Source organism: Sinohyriopsis cumingii, chromosome 5 (assembly GCF_028554795.1).
Source record: "Sinohyriopsis cumingii isolate HCF-2022 chromosome 5, ASM2855479v2, whole genome shotgun sequence".
In the NCBI taxonomy this organism is placed as follows: Eukaryota; Metazoa; Mollusca; class Bivalvia; order Unionida; family Unionidae; genus Sinohyriopsis; species Sinohyriopsis cumingii.
This window is the reverse complement of record NC_142965.1, coordinates 98,376,104-98,394,964: the sequence shown is the minus strand read 5'-3', so window position 1 is coordinate 98,394,964 and position 18,861 is coordinate 98,376,104. Positions and strand designations below refer to the sequence as shown.

The 18,861-nt window shown below is 35.8% G+C and overlaps 1 protein-coding gene across 1 annotated transcript in view; it reads right to left on the bottom strand.

Annotated features, from left to right (window-relative positions):
* The window catches only part of LOC149799846 (mannose-6-phosphate isomerase-like), a 47,686-nt gene that overhangs the window by 22,085 nt on the left and 6,740 nt on the right, over window positions 1-18,861 (bottom strand). The window contains exons 2-5 of the mRNA XM_089959267.1: window positions 9,871-9,998; window positions 6,729-6,926; window positions 2,691-2,832; window positions 1,932-2,117 (exon numbers count right to left, since the gene is read on the bottom strand). Coding sequence (XP_089815393.1) covers window positions 1,932-2,117; window positions 2,691-2,832; window positions 6,729-6,926; window positions 9,871-9,998 — 654 coding nt within the window. The remainder of the gene's footprint in view (window positions 1-1,931; window positions 2,118-2,690; window positions 2,833-6,728; window positions 6,927-9,870; window positions 9,999-18,861) is intronic.

Below are 18,861 nucleotides of genomic sequence, written 5' to 3'. Positions count from 1 at the left end.
GCAGGTTACATCCATTGGTAACCTCTTATGACATGAACATCCTTATTGGAGACATCTCACAGTAAACAGGTTACATCCATTGGTAACCTCTTATGACATGAACATCCTTACCGGAGACATCTCACAGTAAACAGGTTACATCCATTAGTAACCTCTTATGACATGAACATCCTTACAGGACACATCCCACAGTAAGCAGTTTACATCCATTGGTAACCTCTTATGACACGAACATCCTTACAGGATACACCCCACAGTAAACAGGTTACATCCATTAGCAACCTCTTATGACATGAACATCCTTACATGACACATCCCACAGTAAACAGAAGTAAACAGGTTATATCCATTAGCAACCTCTTACGACATGAACATCCTTACATGACACATCCCACAGTAAACAGGGTACATCCATTAGCAACCTCTTATGACATGAACATCCTTACAGGACACATCCCACAGTAAGCAGTTTACATCCACTGGTAACCTCTTATGACATGAACATCCTTACTGGAGACATCTCACAGTAAACAGGTTACATCCATTAGTAACCTCTTATGACATGAACATCCCTACAGGACACATCCCACAGTAAGCAGTTTACATCCATTGGTAACCTCTTATGACAAGAACATCCTTACATGACACATCCCACAGTAAACAGAAGTAAACTGGGTACGTCCATTAGCAACCTCTTATGACATGAACATCCTTACATGACACATCCCACAGTAAACAGAAGTAAACAGGGCACATCCATTAGCAACCTCTTATGACATGAACATCCTTACATGACACATCCCATAGTAAACAGGGTACATCCATCAGCAACCTCTTATGACATGAACATCCTTGCATGACACATCCCACAGTAAACAGGGTACATCCATCAGCAACCTCTTATGACAAGCAAGAGAGCACATTAAGCCTAGTCTAAATTCCTGACTCTGCAAGAGAATTATCTGGAAATACCAACCATTTCTGCAAACAAAAGGTGGTCTCTCAAGAAGAGGGTTTCATTAGAGATCTTCATATTTACAAAATGTAGTTGTTTAAAATCTGTGGTCAATCATGCTACCATATACACTCTCTAACAAGTCCAATTGCAAACAAGTCTATGTTGTTTGTTCTGCTGATTAATTCTAAAAGAAACTGCAGTGTTACATTTGACAATGTATTATAAAGAAGGGCACTGTGATGAGAGGATGCTTATGTTGCAAAACATAATATGCTTGTATAACTCAGAACTTTAATGGAGACTGTTTTTGTACAAATGATCTCTCAGCCAAACACTGCAGCTGTGAATCAATTATTGTGTAACAGGCTGTGAAGTGACAAACTAAACAACCTAATTACTCAGCCTAGTGTGAATTTACTTACCTGCATTACAACTCCAACTGTGCTTGGGTTGGTCAAATAGACAGAAGCCATTTGTTACCTACGGGTAATTCAGGCAACAGCAACTACCTCCAGAACATAAGCTAGATGGCAATTTATACGTGTATGATATAAATGCAACTGGAAGAAAAAGATCACAGACCCAAAGCGGCCTGTAGGCCATATGTTTGCAGGCCTTAGCAGTTTGTAATGTGGTCAGACATGAGCCCATTTTGTCATCTACTTGGCCAGGTGGTCAGATAGGAGCCCTGTTTGTCACCTAGTTGGTCAAGTGGTCAGACATGAGCCCTGTTTGTCACCTATAAAGCCATATAACATGCAGTGTCCATTTTATGTAATTTTAATATCTTCAACTTTCATATAATCTTCATTGCATAACTGAAAGTAATGTTATTTATCACGAAATTTTCAAGAAAAAACCCCCAAAAAACTGAGAAGACAAAGTTATGCTAACTAGTGGGTCGAGCATTATTTGTTTTTCTGAGAAGTCAATTCTGAAATTCTTGTACAGGAACTAAGCACCATATTCTTACCCATAGCTCTAACTCTCTTGATCAGCTTGTCGAGTTCTGCTTCTATAGTTGCTTTGTCTCTCTGCATCATAAATGAGAAACAATTCTTCATCGCCTCTCGATGCATAGGCATATCCATACATTTACTGGCTGTTATAAGCTTCAGTGCATTGTTAATTCCTACAACTGTACGGAGCTCTTCAATGCCTGGAGGAAGAAAAATATATAGTACACAATTAGATGAATCAACATAATTTATGCCAAATGAAAAAGACCTGGATAGGGCAAAGTTCTGGGCACTCAATTATCTTACACTTCATGCCTAATGTCATTTATCTACTGTGAAATTTTGAAGGTACATTGAGGTAAAGAAACTGAAACCAGTAAATGTGCCAAAGTCACATTTAATCTGCATTCGATTTTTCTGCATTTTAGCTACCATGTTATTCTTTTTTGCATTTACTGCTTTCAACCATGGTTTCCTTTCATTTTCACTTGTGTGGAATTGGAAAAGCATCTGATTTGCCAATGTCTGGTTTTCCATTTTGAATGTTAAGTGGAGAAAACAGCAGGTTTTGATTCGTCTTATAAAAAGTGTGATTTAATGACAATATTAATTATATATATCAAATTTAAATGTACTGACTGAAGATAATGTTGCTAAATACAGACTTTAATTCTTACTTAAATGCGATATCAATTAGTATGAATTCTTAATTAAACTGCCATGCTAATTAGTAGGATGATTTATCTATGTTTTCGTAAACCATCAATACCCACGCTGCATATACATGGCCACATCTTTGATAGTCCTAAAGCCGCACAGTCCCTGAAATGGGGTAAGGGCTATGGCCATCTCAGGCTTATGGTTTCTATCTGGATATAAATCTGGCCTCTCCTTGTGAAGTTTTTCTGCAAGTACCTGCAGAAGTGTTGATAACTGATGAACTAGACAACTGTAAGTATATGTATGTGTGCATGTATGTATGTATGTATGTATGTATGAATGTATGTATATATAGGGTTAAAGAGCATGTCAGCACAATCCTGCTACATGTATATAATGCAGAATAAAAGTTCATGTCTAAAAATAATTTAAAAAATTGCACAAAAAAACTTCAGGAAGGTAAAACTTTCCAAATAATGGCACATTTATATCATTTGCCCAATATTCAGAACCTCCAATGCCAGAATGCTTTCTGTCAAAATTGGTCAAATTCTTAAGGTGATTTTGAGACATAAAGTTGTGTTTTTGTCTTTCTTTATTTAGAATTGGCAGCCATTTCTATAATTCGAATGGCCTTCAAGCAACAATGCTTTTTCTTCAAACCTGGCAATGATCTGTTGAGTGATTTTTAAGACATTCCTAAAGTTATTTTCTATTTTAGTAACAACAGCTATATTTGATGGTAGAATGGCATAATTTATATAAAGTTAAACCAGCATGGCACGATGCTTCCTGTTAAATCTGGTTATATTGTTTAATGTGGTTTCTGAGCTGAAGAAATGGTGGTCATATCAGAATCATTTGTATAAATTTCAAAGGCCATTATAACAGGATGCATTCTGTCAAATCTGAAAAGTTCTGTTCAGTGGTTTTTCATAAGGCATTTAAAGAATACTGTATTTTTTGTGACAGTGGCCAATTTTTTTACAATGGAAAAGAATTGTATAAATTTGAAGGAACTAGATGCTGTCAAATTATTATTTAGCTATTTCTGAAAAGAGTTGTTTAAAGGTTTTTCAATTTAGAGTGATAGCAGATATGATGGCATTATTTGTACAAACTTCAAAACCTTCTATGACAGGATACGCTCTCAAATTTGGTCAAATTCTGTGAATGAGTTCTTGAGAAGAATTTGTTTAAAGACTTTCCTTTTTTATTAATGGCAGTCACATTTGATGATGGATTGGTCGTTATTGTTGTTATAGAATTTAACGCCATTTTTCAGCACAAGACAGGCTATATATGGCGGCCAGTATATATGGCAGAGGAAGAACCCGGGAAAATCTTGGAAAGAACCACCGACCCACAAGAAGCTACTGGAAAGCTTTCTTACATACCCACACTGGCCAAGCCTGAGACTCGAACCCACAGAGAAAGAGGTGAGATGGCAGTGATCCGTAATGTGAGCACTTTAGGCCACTCGGGGCCCTGATGATGGATTGGCATTATTTGTACAATCTGAAAACCCTCAATCCCAGGATAGTTTCTGTAAATGTTTTAGTAACAGTGGCCAGATCTTATAACAGAACATCATTTTTTGAATACACAAGAAAGAAACATTGATGCAAAGATGCTTTCCATCAAATATGGCCACATTCTGTTCAGCAGCTTCTGAGAAGTAGTTTAAAAACATTTCTAATTTTAGTAATGGTGGCCATACTTGATTACTAATTGGCATCATTTTTTTAAAAATCTGAGGACTTCTATGGAAGGATACTTTCTGTCAAATTTGGTCCATTTCTGTTGAGTGGTTTTTGAGAAGCTGTCATTCAAAGGTTTGTCTATATTAAGTAATGGTGGTCTTTTTTAAAATGTTAACATTAAAGGAACAATTGTTTTTTAGACAGGTTAAACTTATCCACAAAGTTTCAAACAATATGGCCCTAATGTATCTCAAGTAACTATTTCGTGCAAAAAATCATTGTGAAACTTCCAATATATAATCAATTTTAGTTACCATCTTTATATTTCAAAACCAAACAATAATTATTTACATGAATGTGAAACCCTCTTTGACAGAATGCTATTTTCAAATTAGATTAAATCCCGTTGAGTGCATATGGAGAATATATTTTATTGTTAGTAATTGTGGCCATATATATTTATTTATTATTCGGGTCTAAAGACACTATATGCAGTATCAGAGGATGGTTTACTGAAGAACCAGTTTTGTTCATCTGAGATAATGTGACGGTCCTCTGCCTCAACTTATCTCATTTCATGTAATTTTCATACATACATTTTTTTTTCATAATACAAAAATGTTATGTCCAAAATATTATTATTTTGGGGTACTGATTATTTACAAAAAAAAAAAGGGATCAGACAAAAAAAAAAGATGTCACCTACAAAACCTGCCAACCTACCTGTACTAACAAAAGAACAAAAACAAATGCTAATGATATGCTAATTAAGTATATCTAGAAATTTAGCTGAAACCAAATTTACTGTCCAGGTAATTCTAGTCATGGCCAGAACGAGGGTTAAGATTCCCAAAGCAGAAGAAATTGTAATGACATGTGATCAGATCAACCTCATGTTCTTTGCTTTCTCTGTGATAAAGATAACTGCTGGACAAATGAAAGAAGAAGAGAAGATTCTCTATACAATTGTTACCTCACAAGAAAACATAAAATAGCACCAAAGCTCTTGCATTGAAAAGTATAAGCTGTGGTACTTTGTGATTATATCTATGACCTGTAATTGTCCCGATGTTAATAAACAGCAGTAAATATTATAATGACAAGTGGTCACATGTATCACTCAATCTCATGTTGGCCGATCAATATAACAACAGACGGGTGGATTAAAGAATAAAAGGTAGATTTCAATTAGGAAAACAAATACCCTTTCAAAATGAGAGGACATAAGTCCTTTCTGCAGAATTATAAATGGTGATTATCTTTTTATTTTTTAATTCCAATTTAATATTTTGATAGAGATTACAACTGCTGCATGAATCTGAATTTAATAAATTTGACTGGTGGAAATGTTTCAGAAAATGGTAGTGGATATAATCTCATCCTACACATGTACGTGTAAATATATGTATAGAGTTTAATGACACATCAGCAAAATCCTAGCTTTGTAGTGCCAAGTAAGTTTTGGTAACCCAAAAAGGCATACAAAAAGATAAAAACAAAAGTCAGACATTTTATATAAAAAGTCTGACTCCTTGTCAGCTGGAATATCAGACACATCTTTGAGCACAAAAGTTGCTTCCATTAGCTGTCTCTTAATGAGATGATGTCAGGGCTGAAGCATCACAGATCTGATTGACAGTCTGGTATTTAACTTAGATTATAAGACATTCAGCAATACAAGTATTGAATTTATCTACTTTCATGGAGCACTAATTTCTTTTTGTAATTTCTTGTTGCAATAAACCATGACATTAAAGATCCGACAATGATCATTCTGTAAAATATAATAGGACCCCTTCTGAAATCAACTAATTTAGGTATCACGAACAATCTCATTTTGCAGAACCATAAAAAACTGATAACCATGGAAATAAATTTAAAGTATTTTCCATCAGGATTTTTTTGTTATTTCTTTCCCACATCCTCAGATAAATAGTTTCAATTTTTGGCCTTACAGTCAGGTGAGCTACAAAAATAAGAAAAGGAAAGAAAAGAAAGAAAGGACTATGTCGTAACTGATTATGATTTGAAAAGAAATTATGCACAATCCTAAAATATTTTTACATAAGTACCTCCTTAAGTTTGCAGGATTCCATAAAGAATTCCCTCAAATAAAGGTTTCAGTTTCATTCTAATGTTCATATGAAATTTTAAATTTTCATGATGCTTACTTTTGGTGAACCATCAATCTTCCTTTCTTCTCTTTCATGTTCATAAGACACAATATTCATATAAATAATTATGCACAAGATATGGTACATTGATCCATTTGATAAAATCATCCTTATTTCCTATTAGATTCTGACCTAATGATAACTGAATTAAGCAATTTTTCGGGTGATAAATTGTTTGAATTTTTCTTGAGAAACATATGTTTTAAAGCTTAAAGATGAACACTAAATTTAAACAAAGAGACAACTGCAAAAAAAATAATAGTACTCTCCCTACCTTGTTAGGATGTGCCTGAATGGAGAGAGATGTATTCACTGACAGAACTTTAAAAAGGTAGGGCAGAGATCCTTTGAAATATTCCTTGACTTTTGGTCCGAGCTTGTCTGGATGACCTTTGACCCATTCCTCTAATGTCATCTCTTTTCCAGCAATAACTGCCTTGGAGGGACCATTTGGATGTGTACCCATCCATAGCTGTTAGTAAATATAAGACAGCTTTATAAAGTAATCAAAGAAAGCTTGTGTACACACTCAACAAAAATATGTTTCACTGTGAAAATTAGGTACCAGCATTCTGAAATTAAAGACTATTTAAGTATCATCCGTAAGTAAGCACTTTCATTTCAAAACAATGCAATATATTAAAGTTAATAGCATGTTTTACATGAGGTGGTGAAGATTTTAAAATAATTTGTGCTTTTATGCATTTTAATCCAACTGAACCATGGTCATGTATGACCTTTTGAAATTGGAAATGTATAATTTTCTTTCTGATCAATGTGAATCCTGATTTTGCAAAAAATTCCAGTGTTCCCTCAAAAACGTTATTTGCCAAGTCTCCTATTCTAATCTGTTCTGTAATCAAAGTTGGCAAATCCAGCTTTTCCAACTTGAGGGAGTACTGGAGTTTACATTGGAGAACACATTGATCAAGTACACATACCTATCTACCAAATCATAACATGTCACATGAAAACTGTTATTTGTAACTGACAAACCCCTGAAACAGCCATGTTTAGAAAAATATTATTTCTGGTAAATTAAAAAAGACATTAAAAAGAAAGAGTGACTTTTTATGAAGCCCTAATGCATGTTTGTAACCTATGACCTCTTAACAATAAACAGGCGATTTATACAGATAATTATCATCAAGGCGATTCAAATATAAAGGCCATCAAAGATAAACCACTATTTCATAGATTAAATAACTGACTAACAATAACTAGTCACTAATAAGGTGATTTTGTGTTTGACAGTCCCTTCATCATGCTGTTTAAGAGCCAATTAGGCTAATTTACATAGGTGAAGAATAAAAGTGGAACAACCCCAATCAGATTAAATTTATGTAAATTGGAGATCGATTTTGAAGAGACAAAACTTATTACATTTTCTACCTTCAATGAGAATGTTCAAGCAGTTTTTATTAAATATTATTGGTTAGTTCATGATCAGTGACAGTTTCTTTAAGGTTGGATTACTCCATATATAAAATGAAACAATTATTTTGACAGCTGGAATGGTAAAGGTAGGAGCATGTAACTGAGGGAGAGTGATTCAGGGCACAATTTTGAAATAAAGCTGTGATTAAGGGATGAGCCATCTGTGAAGCAAGCCAAAGTAAATTTCAGAACTTCTGGACTAACAGAGTTGACTTGAGGAATATCAGCAGCAAGTGGAAACATTTTATACTTTGCATATACTGCAAAGACCACATCAACATTAGTCATGCTGGGCTATAAAACTTCTGTCAACAGTAACACCATCCCGCATCAGGCCAGATGCAGAAAGATAATTTTTAATTCTGAGAAAAGTTCAATAAGATCTTAAGGGAAGTATGAACAAAAATACCATTCAGTTTCTAATTAGTGCAATGAAAACTAATAACATCTGTATGACTTTCAAACCCTCCCATGAACTACCGACATCACTGCTTTATCATCCATGGCTGCCCATGTGAATATTTCCTTGTTTATCATATGTTCAAATAAATTTAAAAAATACCATAAATAAATATACATCAATAACAAAACAACGAACAATCTCCAATGCATACATGAAAGTGCCCATTGATGAGTTTGTAAGAGAAACTTTGATTGGCTCCTTCAAACAGTGTGAAATGTCATGTTGAGTCAGACATGGTAGCAGGAAGATTTTTACTCATGCTTGCAGTGACTGGCTAGGCATATTTATGCATATTAATTTGAAATAAAAAAATCTTGGTACTGGCAGCCCTGGGGATAATGGAGGATAGCAGAATGTTTCCACATGATTGGCATAATGTAATGTCAGCAACTAGAAGATAATACCATCCAGAAGGAGTAGTGATAATAAGATTTTCAAGATAACTTATGGTTAGAGTAGATGTTCAACGTGAAAACCCCATGTTGATACGGCCATCCATTCTGAAGGAGTAGTGATAATATTTTCAAGATGGCTATTGTGACAATCCTCCAAGTAGTGTAAGAGAAGAAGAGATAACAATTTTGTGCTAACAGATAATTGATGGAGGGCAGATGATGGATAAAAGGCTATCCCATAAGCTCCTACAGTCTATCATCAGTACCGCTACAACAAATTATGGTTCAGATCTTGTTCTCAGATCATACATGTTTCTAAAGCACAAATTTGCATAACATACCTCTACTATATCTTCTTGCACAGTATGCTAGCCTAGTTTTCCATTATACTCTCAATCTGTTGTTCATGTGATCAGCTTTTCACACTGTCATGATAATCAAATATATATAAACAATAAATACACAGCCATTTTTGGACCATCCTTCTGAAGTAATTGTCTTTCTTTCCTTTTATCTCTCCCTCTCCTTAACTATAAACTCATAGACTGAATTACTTCAAAAGAATGCTACTAGATGGTAGCTTATTTATTGTTTATATGTTACTATTATATGAAAACAACCTGAGAAAGAAAATGAATGTGTGAATATCAGATTGAAAGTATAACAAAACTACACAAACATACCACACATTTAGAAAATGTGAGTGTGGCAAAGTTTTGCAATTTATTCACAAGATCTGTACAGTATTTTAAAGTTATCAATTCATGAAAATGAAAATGTTATTACATATGAGAGGATAAATTCATGAAAAATCATATCCCATCATGGTGTAATGTGATGCATTGATGAATAAATGCGCTGAAAATGAAATATGCATGATGCTGGAATTATAAAACTGTCGAACAATCAAGATTTCTAAAACACCTGAAAAAATGTGATCAACTCAACATACAAGGTGGAAGTTAATTGTTTACACAAACTCCTCAAATCATAGCTGAATCCTTGTTAATCTTTCTCTTGGATACCACCAGGTTTAAAAAATTGTATATCCTCTATATACGGATACTTTGGAACATACTCTATCAAACTGTTATGGCAAATGTATTATTAGGCTGCCATACCTCAGAGTAGGGGGCATCTTCATTCACCTGGAACTCTGGGTCTGCACACTTTGCCAGGTCTGCCACCTCACTGTTGCTCCCCACCTTACCCCAGGCATAATTCAGAACTGCACACTTCAGGGGAAAAACTGGAAGATGAATGTATTAGGGTTTTATTATAATTCTGCATAATAATGACTATATGATGTCAACTAATGCTTAAGCTCAAAAAAAATGTAAAAATGAATTGAACAAAAACTTTAGAGAAAAACTAGGAGAAAGAAGAAGGCAGTAGTAATAGTTCATTTGAAACACTGGTACATGTATTAGTGTATGCAAAGTGACTGTATTGGGACTGCAATGTTGAGAAAGTCTGAAAAAATCTTATCAAATTTATATTACATTTGGCCAAGTGCCACAGTGTTTATATACTGCATATACTTGCATAATGCAGTGGGAGATTTGGGTCTAAGGAAAATTCGTTTGAAAGTGAAGGTATAAAAGGCTGCCACTGAGCATGAGGCAACTATTTCTCAAGAGAGATATAAAGCAGGCAGCAAAAAAATGTCATCTAGATGTTTTCAGACAAATTGGGCTGATAATTATTCATGGCTTGATTTCACTGACTTGCGCTTATTGAATATCCCAAAATGGCACTGGCTGGAAATTCATCCAGTGTATTTGTCAATGGAACTGACAAATTCAGAATTTAATCTAAGCAAATCTCATAATAGTGTTGGACCTCATAAAGCCTGTGCAGCACAGTATATGAATGACATTAACCAGCATGTGCAGAAATGCTGTCATTCCACTGTGAAAGTCCATTTAAAAACTGAATGAGAAAAAAATGTAAACAACAAAATAAACTAAAGCTCTCTTAAACTGAGTCTACACCCTAGCCCAATATGGGAAACCATTTTCTGATATGGAAATGCTGTGTGTACTCCTGGAGGAGAATAGTGTTTAACTTGGTGCTAATTGTGAGAATATAATCATGGCAATAGACTTTGTTCTATCAATGATCAGTCTTGACAGAAGCAGTTAGGAAAAGTATGAATTCCAGCAAATTTCTTTCTATTCTTGCTGATGGAAGCACTGACATTACTGTATCAAAACAAGAAATAGTTTACTGTTTATAACTTGACCAGGGCCTGAAAATTTCACTTCTTACTTACTGGTCTTGAACCAGTAGAACCCTACGCTGTCCAGGTCCACATAAGCCAAGGACTGGTTCAGCAGCTAGTCTGACATGTGAATAATTACTATAAATTTTGTCAAAATATCTAAAGTAGGGTGGGTAAAGTCAGAGAAAACTCAGACTACTTGGCAGATTACTCAACCTCAGATGAACTTAGCTCTCAGAATGTGTCAAGTGCTGTGCTTTCTCAGAAGAAAATGAGTGGGAATTGATCTTATCAGGATGAAATTGAACTAGTTTGGTCCATATGACATTGTAAATAACTGGTTATGCACTCATCTTTTTAAATGCTCAGGTAGTCATGGTCTTGATGATTGAAAGAAAGGGGTATGTTTATTTACTATATAAATAAATTTCTGGTTCAAGTAATATAATATTTGCTTTTGACTCATGCTATCAGTGGGTCAGTAATAAAATTGGACATGTCCTTGAATAAGGTGCCTTAACAACTGGCTGACTCCGGGTATGCCGTACATGCTGAACAAAACATAACATCTTATCATATTCAACTCGTGGCCAAACCATTTTTGCAATACATATTGTGGAAGACAAATTATTTGTGGTTGATCCTTGCTTTCTGCCAGTAAATCCATACTTAAACAAACTCATAGCATCTAGAACATTGGTAACCCGATACTACTTATGCTTAGTCTAGAACATTATAATCCGATACTACTCATGCTTAGTCTAGAACATTATAATCCAATACTACTTATGCTTAGTCTAGAACATTAGTAATCCAATACTATTTATGCTTAGTCTAGAACATTGGTAATCCGATACTACTTATGCTTAGTCTAGAACATTAGTAATCCAATACTACTTATGCTTAGTCTAGAACATTGGTAATCCGATACTACTTATGCTTAGTCTAGAACATTGGTAATCCGATACTACTTATGCTTAGTCTAGAACATTGTTAATCCGATACTACTTATGCTTAGTCTAGAACATTAGTAATCCGATACTACTTATGCTTAGTCTAGAACATTAGTAATCCGATACTACTTATGCTTAGTCTAGAACATTAGTAATCTGATACTATGATACTACTTATGCTTAGTCTAGAACATTGGTTGTTGTTGTTGTTGTTGTTGTTGTGGGGTTTAACGCCATTTTTCAGCACACGATAGGTTATACATGGCGACCAGTATTAACGGTGGAGGAAGAACCCAGGAAATTTTGTCAAAATATCTAAAGTAGGGTGGGTAAAGTCAGAGAAAACTCAGACTACTTGGCAGATTACTCAACCTCAGATGAACTTAGCTCTCAGAATGTGTCAAGTGCTGTGCTTTCTCAGAAGAAAATGAGTGGGAATTGATCTTATCAGGATGAAATTGAACTAGTTTGGTCCATATGACATTGTAAATAACTGGTTATGCACTCATCTTTTTAAATGCTCAGGTAGTCATGGTCTTGATGATTGAAAGAAAGGGGTATGTTTATTTACTATATAAATAAATTTCTGGTTCAAGTAATATAATATTTGCTTTTGACTCATGCTATCAGTGGGTCAGTAATAAAATTGGACATGTCCTTGAATAAGGTGCCTTAACAACTGGCTGACTCCGGGTATGCCGTACATGCTGAACAAAACATAACATCTTATCATATTCAACTCGTGGCCAAACCATTTTTGCAATACATATTGTGGAAGACAAATTATTTGTGGTTGATCCTTGCTTTCTGCCAGTAAATCCATACTTAAACAAACTCATAGCATCTAGAACATTGGTAACCCGATACTACTTATGCTTAGTCTAGAACATTATAATCCGATACTACTCATGCTTAGTCTAGAACATTATAATCCAATACTACTTATGCTTAGTCTAGAACATTAGTAATCCAATACTATTTATGCTTAGTCTAGAACATTGGTAATCCGATACTACTTATGCTTAGTCTAGAACATTAGTAATCCAATACTACTTATGCTTAGTCTAGAACATTGGTAATCCGATACTACTTATGCTTAGTCTAGAACATTGGTAATCCGATACTACTTATGCTTAGTCTAGAACATTGTTAATCCGATACTACTTATGCTTAGTCTAGAACATTAGTAATCCGATACTACTTATGCTTAGTCTAGAACATTAGTAATCCGATACTACTTATGCTTAGTCTAGAACATTAGTAATCTGATACTATGATACTACTTATGCTTAGTCTAGAACATTGGTTGTTGTTGTTGTTGTTGTTGTTGTGGGGTTTAACGCCATTTTTCAGCACACGATAGGTTATACATGGCGACCAGTATTAACGGTGGAGGAAGAACCCAGGAAAACCCCGGAAAGAACCACCGACCCATGAGAAGCTACTGGCAAGCTTTCTCACATACCCACATTTGCCGAATCCTAGACTCAAACCCACGTAGATAGAGGTGAGATGGCATTGATCCGTAACGGAGAGCACTTTAGACCATTCGGCCACTCAGGGCCCCTAGGAACATTGGTAATCTGATACTACTTATGCTTGGTCTAGAACATTGGTAATCCGATACTACTTATGCTTAGTCTAGAACATTAGTAATCCGATACTACTTATGCTTAGTCTAGAACACTGGTAATCCGATACTACTTATGCTTAGTCTAGAACATTAGTAATCCGATACTACGATACTACTTATGCTTAGTCTAGAACACTGGTAATCCGATACTACTTATGCTTAGTCTAGAACATTAGTAATCCAATACTACTTATGCTTAGTCTAGAACAATGGTAATCCGATACTACTTATGCTTAGTCTAGAACATTAGTAATCCGACAGTACTTATGCTTAGTCTAGAACATTGGTTGTTGTTGTTGTTGTGGGGTTTAACGCCATTTTTCAGCACACGATAGGCTATACATGGCGACCAGTATTAACGGTGGAGGAAGAACCCAGGAAAACCCCGGAAAGAACCACCGACCCATGAGAAGCTACTGGCAAGCTTTCTCACATATCCACATTTGCCGAATCCTAGACTCGAACCCACGTAGATAGAGGTGAGATGGCAGTGATCCGTAATGGAGAGCGCTTTAGACCACTCGGCCACTCAGGGCCCCTAGGAACATTGGTAATCCGATACTACTTATGCTTAGTCTAGAACATTGGTAATCCGATACTACTTATGATTAGTCTAGAACATTGGTAATCCGATACTACTTATGCTTAGTCTAGAACATTAGTAATCCAATACTACTTATGCTTAGTCTAGAACATTGGTAATCCGATACTTATGCTTAGTCTAGAACATTAGTAATCCGACAGTACTTATGCTTAGTATGCTTAGTCTAGAACATTGGTTGTTGTTGTTGTTGTGGGGTTTAACGCCATTTTTCAGCACACGATAGGCTATACATGGCGACCAGTATTAACGGTGGAGGAAGAACCCAGGAAAACCCCGGAAAGAACCACCGACCCATGAGAAGCTACTGGCAAGCTTTCTCACATACCCACATTTGCCGAATCCTAGACTCGAACCCACGTAGATAGAGGTGAGATGGCAGTGATCCGTAATGGAGAGCGCTTTAGACCACTCGGCCACTCAGGGCCCCTAGGAACATTGGTAATCCGATACTAATTATGCTTAGTCTAGAACATTGGTAATCCGATACTACTTATGCTTAGTCTAGAACATTGGTAATAAGATACTACTTATGCTTAGTCTAGAACATTAGTAATCCGATACTTACGCTTAGTGTAGAACATTGGTAATCCGATACTACTTATGCTTAGTCTAGAACATTGGTAATCCGATACTTATGCTTAGTCTAGAACATTGGTAATCCGATACTACTTATGCTTAGTCTAGAACATTAGTAATCCAATACTACTTATGCTTAGTCTAGAACATTGGTAATCCGATACTACTTATGCTTAGTCTAGAACATTAGTAATCCGATACTACTTATGCTTAGTCTAGAACATTAGTAATCCAATACTACTTATGCTTAGTCTAGAACATTGGTAATCCGATACTACTTATGCTTAGTCTAGAACATTAGTAATCAGATACTATGATGCTACTTATGCTTAGTCTAGAACATTGGTAATCCGATACTACTTATGCTTAGTCTAGAACATTGGTAATCCGATACTACTTATGCTTAGTTTAGAACACTGGTAATCCGATACTACTTATGCTTAGTTTAGAACACTGGTAATCCAATACTACTTATGCTTAGTCTAGAACATTAGTAATCTGATACTACGATACTACTTATGCTTAGTCTAGAACGCTGGTAATCCGATACTACTTATGCTTAGTCTAGAATATTAGTAATCCAATACTACTTATGCTTAGTCTAGAACATTGGTAATCCGATACTACTTATGCTTAGTCTAGAACATTAGTAATCCGACAGTACTTATGCTTAGTATGCTTAGTCTAGAACATTGGTTGTTGTTGTTGTTGTGGGGTTTAACGCCATTTTTCAGCACACGATAGGCTATACATGGCGACCAGTATTAACGGTGGAGGAAGAACCCAGGAAAACCCCGGAAAGAACCACCGACCCATGAGAAGCTACTGGCAAGCTTTCTCACATACCCACATTTGCCGAATCCTAGACTCGAACCCACGTAGATAGAGGTGAGATGGCAGTGATCCGTAATGGAGAGCGCTTTAGACCACTCGGCCACTCAGGGCCCCTAGGAACATTGGTAATCCGATACTACTTATGCTTAGTCTAGAACATTGGTAATCCGATACTACTTATGATTAGTCTAGAACATTGGTAATCCGATACTACTTATGCTTAGTCTAGAACATTAGTAATCCAATACTACTTATGCTTAGTCTAGAACATTGGTAATCCGATACTACTTATGCTTAGTCTAGAACATTAGTAATCCGACAGTACTTATGCTTAGTATGCTTAGTCTAGAACATTGGTTGTTGTTGTTGTTGTGGGGTTTAACGCCATTTTTCAGCACACGATAGGCTATACATGGCGACCAGTATTAACGGTGGAGGAAGAACCCAGGAAAACCCCGGAAAGAACCACCGACCCATGAGAAGCTACTGGCAAGCTTTCTCACATACCCACATTTGCCGAATCCTAGACTCGAACCCACGTAGATAGAGGTGAGATGGCAGTGATCCATAATGGAGAGCGCTTTAGACCACTCGGCCACTCAGGGCCCCTAGGAACATTGGTAATCCGATACTACTTATGCTTAGTCTAGAACATTGGTAATCCGATACTACTTATGATTAGTCTAGAACATTGGTAATCCGATACTACTTATGCTTAGTCTAGAACATTAGTAATCCAATACTACTTATGCTTAGTCTAGAACATTGGTAATCCGATACTACTTATGCTTAGTCTAGAACATTAGTAATCCGACAGTACTTATGCTTAGTATGCTTAGTCTAGAACATTGGTTGTTGTTGTTGTTGTGGGGTTTAACGCCATTTTTCAGCACACGATAGGCTATACATGGCGACCAGTATTAACGGTGGAGGAAGAACCCAGGAAAACCCCGGAAAGAACCACCGACCCATGAGAAGCTACTGGCAAGCTTTCTCACATACCCACATTTGCCGAATCCTAGACTCGAACCCACGTAGATAGAGGTGAGATGGCAGTGATCCGTAATGGAGAGCGCTTTAGACCACTCGGCCACTCAGGGCCCCTAGGAACATTGGTAATCCGATACTACTTATGCTTAGTCTAGAACATTGGTAATCCGATACTACTTATGCTTAGTCTAGAACATTGGTAATAAGATACTACTTATGCTTAGTCTAGAACATTAGTAATCCGATACTTACGCTTAGTGTAGAACATTGGTAATCCGATACTACTTATGCTTAGTCTAGAACATTGGTAATCCGATACTTATGCTTAGTCTAGAACATTGGTAATCCGATACTACTTATGCTTAGTCTAGAACATTAGTAATCCAATACTACTTATGCTTAGTCTAGAACATTGGTAATCCGATACTACTTATGCTTAGTCTAGAACATTAGTAATCCGATACTACTTATGCTTAGTCTAGAACATTAGTAATCCAATACTACTTATGCTTAGTCTAGAACATTGGTAATCCGATACTACTTATGCTTAGTCTAGAACACTGGTAATCCGATACTACTTATGCTTAGTCTAGAACATTTGTAACCAGATACTATGATGCTACTTATGCTTAGTCTAGAACATTGGTAATCCGATACTACTTATGCTTAGTCTAGAACATTGGTAATCCGATACTACTTATGCTTAGTCTAGAACATTGGTAATCCGATACTACTTATGCTTAGTCTAGAACATTAGTAATCTGATACTACTTATGCTTTGTCTAGAACATTGGTAATCTGATACTACTTATGCTTAGTCTAGAACATTAGTAATCCGATACTACTTATGCTTAGTCTAGAACACTGGTAATCCGATACTACTTATGCTTAGTCTAGAACATTAGTAATCCGATACTACTTATGCTTAGTCTAGAACATTGGTAATCCGATACTACTTATGCTTAGTTTTAGCTATGGTACAGAACAGACAAATATTTGACGGAAAAAGATCAAGCTTAAACAAGAGGTCAGCATACTGCATACTCAATTTGCACATTTGCAGAGAGATTTTATAACACCAGCTTCTCACTATATGGCGCTTTACAGATCTTTTAAGAATAAAAAAGCATCTTTTCTTCAATTTATAGGAATAAATAAGAAACGTCAAAGGTCCAACAGACTAGTGCTGATTACATATAACTAGTCTGTGACTAATAATATCAGTCCTGGACCTGAGCGTAAGTTTTAGACTCTGTTGACAATTTAAAAAAAAAAACAACTAAAAATGAAACCCTTTAAAGCAATAAATATGTGGTACATTATTTCTTATTTTTTATGGATTATAATGCACACATCAAATCTTGGCAAGAGATTAAAATTTTGTAACAACTAAAAATTAATGTTAATGGGACAAGCAAATTTTAAGTGGCTGAAAAAAATTGGATCAACCCTGAGTACAGATGCTGACATTTTTTAAAAGATATACAAAATATAACGGTAAAATACATAAAATCTTTAAAATATAGAGTTCAAACTTGTTACATAGAGAGCATTCCTGCAAATACCCAAGATGTTTTTCTGGTGAGTGTGCATAAAAAAACTTTTGTCTTAGAGAGCAGAGAAAGGCTGTCCCTTTGGGAGGCATGCATGAGTTGGGTATATATGTCCTATATGACAGTGGCACAACACAAATTTACTTGGTGATCTGTTCTAATAATGTTGTCATTGTAACAGTACATCAAAAGAACATGGCACAATAGCTGGGTGGCAAGTTCAAAGACTTTGATTAGCTGCTGAGTGGTGTGAAAATGTGATATTTACAATGACTGAATCCAGAGGCAGAAAGACCCAGAGATGTACATGTAATCATTCCAAGAGTACATCAAATAAATAACTTTAACTTTCGTTACTGTGTTTGTTTCAGAGTGAAACTGAATAAGTATTGCATGTGACCTGAAAATCAAGATACGTCAAGGCTTAGACAAAATGCCATTTTGACAAAGATTGAAATCAGATTCAGAAGAGTGTTAAAGTTTCTAAACTGATAGTTCTGATGGAATAGTAACCAAGTGTAATAAGGTGTGTGATGCCTGGCTTTGTGTATGGAATAAGATCTTTCCTTGGACTGACAAAATTCAGTCTCACTTTGAGGGACAAACAGGAGCTTATGTCAGTGGTGTAAAGAATTCAGAAAATTAAACTCAATGGCAGCCACTGGTTCTTCTCATCTGGACATTTAGCCACTTCAGGTATGCCCAAAATGCGTATGGGAGAGGACTGCAACTTTTGCTGGTAGGA